This window comes from Necator americanus, chromosome IV, assembly GCF_031761385.1.
Source record: "Necator americanus strain Aroian chromosome IV, whole genome shotgun sequence".
In the NCBI taxonomy this organism is placed as follows: Eukaryota; Metazoa; Nematoda; class Chromadorea; order Rhabditida; family Ancylostomatidae; genus Necator; species Necator americanus.
In genome coordinates, this window is record NC_087374.1 from 35,426,988 (window position 1) to 35,440,449 (window position 13,462).

At 38.6% G+C, this 13,462-nt stretch overlaps 1 protein-coding gene across 2 annotated transcripts; it reads right to left on the reverse strand.

The window, feature by feature from the left end:
• Positions 1–11,186: 11,186 nt before the first annotated feature.
• RB195_003729 (uncharacterized protein) lies at positions 11,187–13,232 on the reverse strand (the record flags this gene model as incomplete). 2 transcript variants are annotated; one of them, XM_064201501.1, is made up of 4 exons in its annotated part: positions 11,187–11,323; positions 12,214–12,333; positions 13,011–13,093; positions 13,207–13,232. In XM_064201501.1, the coding sequence occupies 4 exons, from the start codon at positions 13,230–13,232 to the stop codon at positions 11,187–11,189; spliced, it is 366 nt and encodes a 121-aa protein (XP_064057382.1). The 2 variants fall into 2 exon arrangements, with proteins under 2 accessions (XP_064057382.1, XP_064057383.1); XM_064201502.1 differs by lacking the exon at positions 13,207–13,232 and having other exon boundaries at positions 13,011–13,077.
• Positions 13,233–13,462: the final 230 nt, after the last annotated feature.

The window sequence follows — 13,462 nt, forward strand, 5'->3', positions numbered from 1 at the left end:
AGAAAGGATAAGAAGAGCAGAACAAAAAGAATTGTTCAAGAAGGCGATTCTCTTCTCAAATTCACTCCTGTATGTATGTTGCGAATTTATTGAAGGCGGCATCTTTCTTGAAATCGCAAAATTTGTGATTCTCACAGAGTTTTTTTTTATAAGGGAATGAAGAAAAGAATTAAAAACTGAGGAAATTAAACATAAAACATCAAATTACAATAAATAAACGTTAAACTGGTTAACGATAACTCAGAGGACTGTTTATGTCATTTCACTCAGTTCCTTACTCATTTCTGTACAGTTATGTAGCTGTGACTTGTGCGTGTTTCGACTTAAACAGACCCTCTGGTCACTGTCCAATCGACCCTTTTTATACTTTCTGTGCATCTACAGGAACAATGTAACTTTTTAGCTGTACATAAATATTAAGTGATGTCACAAATTTGAAGAGTTACTATTTTTGCTTTTGTTCGAGGACAATTTGCTCGTAATTTGACAAAGAGTTTATATCATTTCAGAAAAAAAAAGTTTTTTTCTCCAATCTACAAGCCCCAATGCTTTTTGCGACTAGCCTGACCTCAGTGTGTTCTAACCTAAGAAAAATTCTAACCGGCAGAAATCAGACATTTCGACACACATACAACACCGCTACTAACTTGTGTCCCAAAATCCGTCGCCGACGGATTAATCCGGGGTGCGGGACAAGAGGTACCCGTGAAAACCGGCTGATCGCGCCTGTCCTCCATTCAGCACCGCGCTCCTCCGCGTAATTACGGTTGCCGCTCCACCAGCTAGACATTCTCCACTACCGCCTGAGATCACCTACACCCTGCCTCCCTATTGCTCTCCGATCAAAGCCGCGCGCAACGCTCGCGCCGCGACGAAGCGGTGGATAATGCGAATTTTGAAGAGAGGGGGAGTGAAAAACGAATTGCCGAAGCGAATTCTGATGTACGGGTATAGTAAACTAAGCGCATATTATTGGGAATAAAAGAGAAGTAGATCCTTCTAATCCAATGTAACTTTGCTTTAAGTAAAAAGTCTCAAAAAGATGCTCCAGGGAAAAGAATAACATGCATATATTTAAGTTTTCTATATAAACTAGCAGTGCATAAGTCGTGTGTTTGTCACGATGCCATCCAACGAATTCGTGTTCAAATTTCAACTGCGGCAGCTATAATAACAGCAACTTTATACGCTTATTACTCTGTACACATTCTTTAAACTCCTTTCTACATTTTACCTTTTCAAAATTCTACTTAGATATAATGTTTATATGGAGCGCAACTTAAATATTTCAGTGCTTCCTTGTACGTTTTATAGAATAAAACTTTATATGGTTCTATAAACTTCTTTCAACAGCGTTTTATCGCTTCATTTCTATCTATTCTCTGCATAAAATCAATATGACAGGTTAGGTGTATTAGTGGCGAACCGAGACCTTTGTATCTTCGAGATATACCTTTAGGTACAGTATATGTCTGCGAGGCATTATTCGCGCCTCGTTAATCGTTGGATGCCAGTTTTGCCCAGCTAAATAAGCAAGAAGAAATGCTTAGAAAGCGAAAAAGTAGAGAAGATAGCATAACACCGACCAGTGGGACATTTTTTGAAACATCTCTTGCATTCCCAGAAATGGATGTGTTTTTCACCTAACAATCGATACAGGATAATTTCATTTTCACTCGCATTTCTAAATGACATATCACTTATACAAACCTATTTCATTCTTTCCTTCTTTTATACTAATTTACAAGCACACTTTATGTAAACCTTCAAAAAACATGTAATACCAGGTACTTTCCTTTCCGTTCGGTTTTAAAAGCGCATCATAAGAGCTGTAGGCGCGGCGAAATGGGAGGGGGGGGGGGGGGTTGATATGGGCGGGGCGTCTTGAAGACGTAGCACAAGAGGAGCAATCAGGCGACTGTAGCGATTATGACGGTATCAGGAGATGCGTGCTGTAATTAACGACGCTCATTAGCCTCCTGGATACGCGGCGGCACATCATACGGGTACCTCTTGACCGTTCCCCATTAATCCGTTGCAAACCGTTGGAATTCTTGGAAGTGGTCAAAATTAAATTTTGAAAGCACCATTCGAAAGTAAATGAGCTGCTGATTTCAAATATACTTCGAGAATTTACTTTTGACAAATGTGTGGCCTGAAAACGGGCAAAGTTTCCTCAAGCCCCGTTAATTACTTCCACACCTCCGCAATCCTTCCATTGGCATATCCCGCGGATACATCTCCATGGAAGGAAGGGGTGTTCATAGGATTTCCGCTTATTTCTCGAAATTGGACAAAGTGTTCATTACATCCGTAATCAGGAGGTTATTTAGAGCATTTTGGTACCCCACATCATATGTTGGTCCGAAATTTCCATTCTCTTCAGAAATTCACGAAAGTGCTCCATCGAAGATTAATAAAACGTCACACTTTCAAAGCTGTAAAAAATCTTCTCGGGAATTTTTCAGCAAACAACTTGTACTTGACAATAGTTCATACTGTAAGCTTCTAGCTTTGAAAATGTCTAGTTTTTCCAGTGTCAAACTCACAACATTACTCTATTTCGTTATTTGGTCCAATTTTTGAACAGCTGTCAACAGCTTAGAATGAACGCTTAAGTCTCGCGATTCGGTACTTGCCTAGAACTTTCCTTCCTTTACGAGAATTGAATTAGGCGCTAATATCGGATGAGAGCTAGACATGGTTTTCGAGTGACCAAATCGAGGAAATTTTCGTCTTTTTTCACAAAACAGAAATTTTTGCAGCCTCTATGAATTTTTTCAGTACCTCAAATACCCAGTTCTTCTCACAAAAAGACGCTCTTTCGAATGATGTTGAATTCACTTTTATTTAGAAGCTTCAAAATTTCAACACTGACTCCGCCCTCTTATAGGGCAGGCGATATTCTATAGCTGGAATGGTTATCGCGGCCCAGGCACGGTCTGCCAGGCATCTCACACCTTCGATAGGTAACTCCTCTGGCGATTCGGCGTCACAGAGAGACAATAATGTTTGAACATAAATGAACGGTGACGAGAATTCTAAAGAGTTCTTATTTGTAAAAACAGCAGTGATAATTTGAAACGGTTAGGAAGGAAAATGACTGACGAAACTAAACCAAGAAACAAAAAGAAAAGGAGAGGGAAGAAAAGGAAGAAGTGAATATTATTCGAATTGAACTGCAATATACGAAAAATTCAAAAATTTAAAAAATTTCGATTTTTTCTTCTTTAATATGTGTTAATTTGTTACATGTCTGTCTTTTTCAGGAGGTTTGTTTCGTTTGTTTCTATTTCTTTCTGAAAGCTTGTGAAATTGAAGTAGCTGCATGGTTCCGATGACTAGAAACTGTGTAGAATTCTCGTCACCGTTCATTTATGTTCAAACATTATTGTCTCTCTGTGACGCCGAATCGCCAGAGGAGTTACCTATCGAAGGTGTGAGATGCCTGGCAGACCGTGCCTGGGCCGCGATAACCATTCCAGCTATAGAATATCGCCTGCCCTATAAGAGGGCGGAGTCAGTGTTGAAATTTTGAAGCTTCTAAATAAAAGTGAATTCAACATCATTCGAAAGAGCGTCTTTTTGTGAGAAGAACTGGGTATTTGAGGTACTGAAAAAATTCATAGAGGCTGCAAAAATTTCTGTTTTGTGAAAAAAGACGAAAATTTCCTCGATTTGGTCACTCGAAAACCATGTCTAGCTCTCATCCGATATTAGCGCCTAATTCAATTCTCGTAAAGGAAGGAAAGTTCTAGGCAAGTACCGAATCGCGAGACTTAAGCGTTCATTCTAAGCTGTTGACAGCTGTTCAAAAATTGGACCAAATAACGAAATAGAGTAATGTTGTGAGTTTGACACTGGAAAAACTAGACATTTTCAAAGCTAGAAGCTTACAGTATGAACTATTGTCAAGTACAAGTTGTTTGCTGAAAAATTCCCGAGAAGATTTTTTACAGCTTTGAAAGTGTGACGTTTTATTAATCTTCGATGGAGCACTTTCGTGAATTTCTGAAGAGAATGGAAATTTCGGACCAACATATGATGTGGGGTACCAAAATGCTCTAAATAACCTCCTGATTACGGATGTAATGAACACTTTGTCCAATTTCGAGAAATAAGCGGAAATCCTATGAACACCCCTTCCTTCCATGGAGATGTATCCGCGGGATATGCCAATGGAAGGATTGCGGAGGTGTGGAAGTAATTAACGGGGCTTGAGGAAACTTTGCCCGTTTTCAGGCCACACATTTGTTAAAAGTAAATTCTCGAAGTATATTTGAAATCAGCAGCTCATTTACTTTCGAATGGTGCTTTCAAAATTTAATTTTGACCACTTCCAAGAATTCCGACGGTTTGCGACGGATTAATCCGTCGGCGACGGATTTTGGGACACAAGTTAGTAGCGGTGTTGTATAGCTCTCTTCGATGTTCACCGAGGCACCGAGAAGGAAGTCGTTGGCGAATCTACAGTTTTTGTCAAGTGAAAATTTATGACAGTTTTGGTATGGACAATATTTGGCGGAACGACTTCGACAAATGGAACGAGAGATGGAGGTGGCGGAGATTTTATAGAGAAAGCGTAAACGTGAACGGAACATACGATCATTTATTAATAGATTGTCATAGATAGTTGTAATATTCCATTAAAAAAATTTTAAAGTATAAAAAGATTAACGAAGTGTGTTGCGACGTAATAGTGCGCTTTGCGTCAAACGCGAAGGAAATCTTCAAATGTTTATGGCCGAACATCACCGAAACCTGGTATTTGGCTTCAAATATTGGTGTTCTCTTATTTCATTTATTTTTTTTTTATTTCCCTGTTAATAACAAAGTAAGAATAAGATAAGAATAATAAGATTTGGATAAGCAAGTTTGGGGATAACATCTCGACCAAATCCCTCTACCCCCAGCTCTTGTTGGGAAGAAAAAATATCATGTAGAAGTTACCAATGGTTCAGTCTCAGTTTTGGTAAGTGGCCCTCATAATGTCATTTACAAGCTTTCAATCTGAACTTTACAGAACTGAATATGAGAAATGAATGGCGATAACTAGTTTTATAAGAAAATCTTGAGAAAAGAGGAGATTCTTAGTAAAGAAAAGCAAGAAGTTCTGTTAATTTACAAAGACGATTGATGGATTTTCTTTCTTTCCATAATGCATCCATAACCGTTTATAAAGGAATGTGTAAAAACAACGGCGATATTGACTCTGAAAGGATAGACGCAATTTCAAACATTTCTGCATTTTCCTTTTTCCATGGCAAGTTTGAGTCTCCAACCGCCGTTCAAGCTATTTTCATACCGCAGGTGTTTTTATCTGTCATATCCACAACGACCAAAAGTCGATTGCTTCGAAAAAACCGCACGCAAGCATTTTGCTGGGGAGGATTAATGGATATTATATGTGTCGGCGACTCCTCTATGACTGCACTATTTTCAACCTTCCAAGTGCATATGCCTGCAGGAAATTTTAGCAGCGCAGCAAGGCACAGAACTGAAAATCCTGTGCTAGAATTGCTCCTTTAGGCGCATTCGCACTTCATAAGTAGGAAGCATTAGTTCTTATAGAAACAAGGATGGACATCAGCAACCATAAATAAAGGATGATGACTATTAGTCACCACTCCTTGAAAACCAAAACAATGCCTGCCCATGAAATATAAAATTAGGATAAGTGGGCTTCTACTCCTTTTTAGCTCGAATGTCTTTTCTTTTAGAAGTTACGAACGGCCAGTCAATATTTTCTATCCGAATAAACTCAGATACGTTCACAAAACTTTTGGTTTTAGACGCAACTTTTTCGTAATCTCTCTAGTTTTCAATTCAGCTTTTCCTTCAAAAGCTTTGATTTGGCCTTTTTCGTAACCACTGTTAACCACCACCAATATAAATTTAGAAAAAAAAAGAAATCTAAAAATATCAATCTAAAAAAAGAAAATTTGAATCAAAAATGAAAGAAAGAGAAGACTTGTCACTGACTCAGACATGGAATTTGAAGTGAACCTATCTCCTTGTTAAGAAGATATCCGAAGAGAAAACTGTTTTACGATGAAAATGATGACGAAAAACGATGAAATGAAGAATCTGTGTGCACCCAAGCACAAGCACCACACACGAACTGCAGGTTCACACAGGATGTGCAATATCATATGGAATTGCGGAGGCACACAAGAGTTGCAACTTCACCAGAAGTTGTCGATCCGCCCATGAGTTGCATCTTCACCTGGAGTTGCGGGACCACACACGAGTTGCAACTTCACCAGAAGTTGCTGATCCGCCCATGAGTTGCATCTTCACCTGGAGTTGCGGGACCACACAATAATTGCAACTTCACCAGGAGTTGCTGATCCGCTCATGAGTTATATCTGCACCTAGAGTTGCGGGACCACACACGAGTTGCAACTTCACCGGGAGTTGCTGATCCGCCCATGAGTTGCATCTTCACCTGGAGTTGCGGGACCACACAATAATTGCAACTTCACCAGGAGTTGCTGATCCGCTCATGAGTTATATCTGCACCTGGAGTTGCGGGACCACACCATAATTGCAACTTCACCAGGAGTTGCTGATCCGCTCATGAGTTATATCTGCACCTGGAGTTGCGGGACCACACACGAGTTGCAACTTCACCAGAAGTTGCTGATCCGCCCATGAGTTGCATCTTCACCTGGAGTTGCGGGACCACACAATAATTGCAACTTCACCAGGAGTTGCTGATCCGCTCATGAGTTATATCTGCACCTGGAGTTGCGGGACCACACCATAATTGGAACTTCACCAGGAGTTGCTGATCCGCCCATGAGTTATATCTGCACCTGGAGTTGCGGGACCACACACGAGTTGCAACTTCACCAGGAGTTGCTGATCCGCCCATGAGTTACGTCTTCACCTGGAGCTGCGGAGTTGAGTCTCCGTCCACACTGGAATTGTAACTCCATCTGGATTTGTAGGTACGCAGTTTCGTCTTCACCTAGACTTGTGGACTGAATCTGATATGGTCATCCTGCATTTAGTGAAGGGGATAACATTCAATGAGTTATTCCGTTGGATCTTGAGATGAAGATCAGTATACTGTAGTGGACTTTTTTTGGGAACTTCTATAAGAAAAAGAATCCCATTTTATTGACGTTTATGGGTGGATGGTTTTCCAGCAGTCCACTTCAGAGGTACAGTGTTATGTCAAACAAACGAAACAGGAAGTAAATTTACAACAAATAATTGATGAAATCTTAAATTATTAACTGGGTGGTAAAGAAAAACAAAGCAAGAAGAAAGAACTTGCCAATTTCAAGCAGGGAGAAGATTTTTCTGAGGTTTTTATTTCGACGTCGTAATATACTAAATCCACAAACAGGAAAAAATATAAGACAGAAAGAAGTGTTAGTTCCTTCGCAAAAGCATTTCGTTGAATGACAAGCTAATTTCAAAGCTTCATTCCCAAACTAGACCATTGATCTTAGAAACGTGTCGCAAACTTGAGAGACATGAACAAACAAATAAAAAATTCACCGAATAGCAAACAAAAACTCTTCCAAAGAATCATTTGATTGCTGAGTGGTTGTACTGGTTCGAGAGCACAAAGTCAGGGATCCATTTAATTGATTCCAAGAATATTCTCCACAGAAACAGACATAAAGTAAACATCAGCAAGGAAAGGAAGGATTTTATGAACAAATAATAGATAAACACCAGTATAAGTGCAGGCCAAAGGTTAGCAAATTTGCCCAATAATCACTGTGCCGAAAAAGTATTTTTAGTCATGTATAGGTGATTTTCAGAAGAAGACCATTGGAACTAAAAAGATGAACAAAGATTGTGAAAAATAAAGATCGTACTTTAGATTTTGAAGTTCTAGTTCATTTTGAATTTGGAAAATAATGAAAGTGTAGATTACTATTATTACTTGTACTAATATATTTTTATTTATAACTATTATGTGATTACTTACATTATTTAGGGTTTTAACCAATATTTTTATCCCCACTGCTTCAAAACACGAGCAACAAATAGAGTAAAGCTCCCCAGAACATGGAAATTATAAGATTTAACTGCACATCATATTATATTTTTGATTCCACGAGCGTTTGGTAGAGAAAAGGTAAGCCGTTATAAAGCTTTGGTAATCTGTTCTGATCGTGGCTTTTCCAAAGGAAAAATAAGGCACATAGCTAATTAAAGGTTCTGGTAAATTTAAGGTGAAGATCCTCTATTTTCCAATTTCACCTTCATTTTTTTTTTACAAAATTAAGAATGATGTATCCAAAAAAAATCCAACGAAGAGAAGCAAAACATTTTTTTTTTGAAAAATAGATAAAATTCGTAAAGTGGAAAATACGTGATCATGCTGAGACTTAAGCAAATCTGTCGGTATCAAATTTCTATTATTCCCTGGTTATATTAAGCATTGATGGAATTCCAATGTAACCTTATACGCAGTTACCGGAAACATTCCACGACTTCCTATAGAGTACATATTTGTCGTCTCATATAGTGAACTTCCTGTACGATCACGCCTATTACTCGCTATTCCAAGGAATTTTCGCACTACGACGGTAGATTTTCCTGGACTTTCCGCTACTGCAATTTTGCGTGCAAAATGAAAAGGTCGGAAATACTACTTGGAAACGGAAATACTTGTATCCACTAGCTGCCTTGCTGCAATACGCATCGAATACGGTAAGAGGATGTCAATGAAATCTGACTTGCGGGGGATTACTAAGAAAACGAACTACAACAATTTTGTGGACGCTTGATAGACACTACTTCTGGCAATATCACTCAGAGTAAAGTCATATTTTTCAAATGAGTGTGTTTCCGCACTCCACACAGTACGTGTTATAATCGAGACAAAATACGGCGAGGATACGGTAAGGTTTTAGGTGGTCTTTGATACTGAAAAACTTTACCTTCCACCTCATCTCACCGTAATCCACCTGTATTTAGATGTGAATTATAATGTACTCTGTGTGAACTCCCCTCCTATTCGACGAAAATGATCCAACCGAGAGGCAATATGGTCACCAGCTGCGTCTATCAGGGGCCGTGAGATCCTTGTCGTATTTTCTCATGATTTTAAGTGTTTCTCCACGCGAGGAGTTAAAACGAAGAACACCTAAGGAGGTTGTATGGCGTTAAGTGCCTGAGATTTTTTTGAATATTTTCTACATTTTCGTGGAAATATCTCCCTTACCGTTACCGACCAGCTGTTATGTCCTGACGAGGTTTTCTGCATTTTCGTCGAGATCTGTCATCCCTACGTTAGCTGAGCTGATCCCACTCAATTCCTGGAAGAAAAAGCTCGCATAGAATCAAATTTGGCTTCATGTTCCATAAAATATGATGTCATAACTGAACTGCTAATCACTTACCGCCGCCGGGTACCTTTAGATTTCCTTTCATGACATGAAAAAATGAATAAAAATAGCGTGATAGCAATTCCCAAACCAGTGATGAGGTAGAAATTCAAAAAAGTTAACGATAAAGAAGTAGATGCATTAAAAATGAATAAATTCCAATATAAAAGACAGAGATGAGATAAAGTTGCCGTGCCAGAAGAAAGATGAGAACGATAGAGGAAAGACGCTGAAACATCTATGAACAAAAAAATTCTGGAAGAATTTTATTTTTCAGGCTTCGGTCATTTTTTTACATACACGTACACTCACAGTTCTCGTCATTCCGGATATTTTGAGAGATCGAAAGCAGTGACGTTTTTCTGATATTAAAAGAAAACAATGAATTCATCACGTCGTCATGTAATAGAATTTGCATGCAACTCGTAAAAATCCCGGAAATTAATTTGCAATTCATAGAAACGCGCTTTTGTAACGTTTTTTCAAGACCCAAATCAATATTTGCTTGAATTAATCCGAGGAAGTGGATGGAAAGTCATAACGCTCGGATAAGGGACTCTGCCAATTTGAATCGAACACAAGAACTTTATTTTTGAGTCGATTTTTAAATGTTGCTTCATTTAGGTTGTATCTAATTCTATTGCAAACAAATTATTGCCATGAGAGCCAGGATTTATGTTTGCGCGGACAACAGCCGCACGCGTGCGATTGGAGCACGGAAAGTTACCAGGTTGAGAGAAAGCATGTCACTTGTCCCGCCATGGTCGTCCAAATCGAATTTGTCCGCTGGACAACAAAACGATATTGACAACATCAGTACATAAAAGCTAAATCCAATCGATATCTTAACATATTTGTGGCGAAGCGACCAAATAACCATTATTTGATGGATTTAAGCGGACAGAAATTGATAAAGTACCTGTACTACGAGTAGTGCATCTCTAAAATACTAGTACGGTAAGAAACAATATGTCATCAGTCCCACGTAACACATCAAAGTATTTCCAATTATTTCTAAATACTTCAGTAACGAGTAAAACGAATGTCATTTTTATGAATTGCGCAGTATAATGAGAAAAATTGGGAAAAAAAGCAAATCAGCATAGAATATTTCGAATAACTGCGTTCGCGAAAACATCCCAATTGAACTTTAAAAAAAATTGTTTGCCCTCTGATAAAGATGTGTAGATGTGTGGTAGGATCGATAAAGGATTTGTAAGGCGCTGAATAGATCAAATCAGGACTTCGTCAATACTGATCTCCAAGGTTGTTCCTTCCTGTCACGCGATAGAGCGAGTATGGACGAGTTTTTCGACTTCTTGTCGGGACCCAATTCGACTCAGATGGTAAATGTCGACCTGTGATCATGTGAAACAGACGATCCATGCACTTGAGCAGCCATTATTGCGGCGGAAGTGTCGCGGACATTCGGTGCAAAAAAAAAGTACCGGCACCTGTGGATTCTATGAAAGACCAATACATACATATATAATACATGTGCGATAGTGAAGCAATGAAATTTTATCGAACATGGAAATAAAAAATGTTCAGGACCTGCAAGTCATCCGATATAACTTTATAAGGAAAAATCATAATGAGCGCTTAGGTTAATTTGTATATCAGACACAATATGTCGGATTAATATCACATTTGAGGCGATACACATAGAATCAGGATTTCTTTCCCGATAATCTATGTCATGTTGTGCAAGAAGCTTAGATAAAGTTAATGAAATAACACTGATAATTCCATAATATACAAAAAAAAACGTCAAAAATCAATGAAAGATCATATGACAGGATATGGATGAGAATTGGCCACTTCGTCGGACTATTTTGTCGCAGGCGGTGCTGTCGATCCTCCTTTTGTGGCGAAACCACTTGGAAATTGTCCACATGATTTTTCCGTTTTTGAAAATGATGAGACAAATTGTGGGGAACGTCGATTATCGCGTGCCAGTGGTGCATCTAAACTTCAGCTGATTAACATTCTACGATAAATTCGAGATATTTTTTGATCTTCATTGATTTTCATTCAGGTCATCATTTTTGGATGAGTCTTGGTCGGATAAGGTGATCCTTCAATCCGTATGCTTGATGTGTCTCTCATTTCCTATTCGTATTTTTCTTACATTTTATCACCAAACCAATAAATGACCATACGTACGCCTCTAACCTATTAATTCAGGTACTCATCTATTTCATAATTCATTCTATTTCCTTATCCATTCCTTTTCTCATTCATTCATCCATTCGTTTATTCGATCAGTCATTCGCATCTTTGCCTAGTTATTCATTCACCTGTGAATCATTTTTTGCTCATATAGTCGCATATTTATCAGCCGGCTTACTCCATCACTCATCCCTTCATCCATTCATTCCATAGATTTCCATCCAGAATCCTCTTTCGTCAGTCATTCAAGCACCAATTTCCTCAATTTTCTCACCACCTCACTCACCTCATTATTCACTCATTCAATCACTCAGTCATTCGTACTGTCTTTTTCCCTCATCTCTACATTCATTTATTTCATTTCCTCTCATCTCTACATTCTTTCAAGATCGAGCGATATCAAACACGTCATTTTGATCTAGATATTGATCCAGTCGATTACACATCCTTGATTGCTTACAGTTCAAGTTGGTCTCTCATTTTTTTCCTCTTTTCCTAGATCTATTTCTATCAATACGTTCTTTTTTTCATTTCTTTCCTTCTCTGTTAATACAATAATACGATTTTATATAAAAAGTAGTATTTGGCATTTCATAGAATGGATTGAATTAATAGGTCTCAAAAAGACTCAATTGATTCAAGTGTTGAGCAAATATTCTCTTCTTAATTACTCTGAATAACTTACAAACTGAACTGGTTGAGAACGAGTACTCATTTCTTTCGATAACGAACGCATCTGATGTTATTTTCCGCGGTGGACATCGCCAATACTCGGAATATTCCTTGGAGAAGTGCTCTCCTATTTCTGGAAACGGTAGCTGTCATTAGTACGTACGAGTGGACGCAGAAACTCAATTTAGGAAAAGTTCTTTTTTTAATTTGCATGTGTAGTGGAACACATCCATTCAACTCCTCTTCCTGCGCTGCTTGACACACCGTTCCTTTCCCTTCTGTTCAATGGAAGAAGAAAGGTATGTCAAGTAGAGAAAAGGAGCACGCGTTGCAGCGGATGCGTCGCGGCTAGCCAGTTAGACATATCCGAGGCTGACTATAATCTCTCTTCAGGATGTATGTGTTGTTTATTTAGCTTGTATAAAATAAAATAAAGTACTGTCTGAATATTGTTTTTGTTTCCACTTGAAGACGATCGAGCTTCTAAAAACCTATCGCCTCGAGCTTCTAGAAAATTCCGGCGACTTTCGAAGAAGAAACCCAAAAGCAGCGCTCAGATGCCGAACAATTCTCTATTTTGCTATGATTTATACTTCATCAAAGGATAGGATTGAAAATGAACTTCATGGACTTTGAAAATGGGACCCAAATGCTGTAAAACTTTCAGCATGTATAGGGGATGTGTAATTTTGTAGAAGTAGACGTTGGAAGCTCAGAGCTGCAACTAATGCGTGGGAATTTTTCCCGATTGTAGAATAGTTAGTATTGTTGTCATCGCTTAGAATTCTTATCCAAGCGCTGGATTCTCACCGGTCTTCCGTCGACGCTTGTAATATGGATCATCACCGTATGAATATTTCCCCATACTCGATCCCATTTGTGGATGAGAATATCTGCAAAAACATGTGTGCATCCAAACAACATTCACATCAGAAAACGTAAATAACGACGATAAACAAAAAAAAAAGAGATGTGGAGCATTCCAAAAAAAAGCGATATGACATACGTACTACCCGCACCAGCCGAACACATTTAAATAACGGTTCTGAAACGGGATTTTTAGAACGAGTTACTGTAGATATGACTACTGTAGTATGAAGTAGCTTATTTGAAATTTTTGACTCTACCTTAAAGGGAAAAAGAGAGTAAAGAGGGAAGGAGAGAAAAAAAGAGAGAGAGAGGAGAAGAAAGTGAATCATAAAATGGCAACAACGGCAAAAATTAAGGCACAATTCATACGTCCGCGGCTGAAATAAAAACCT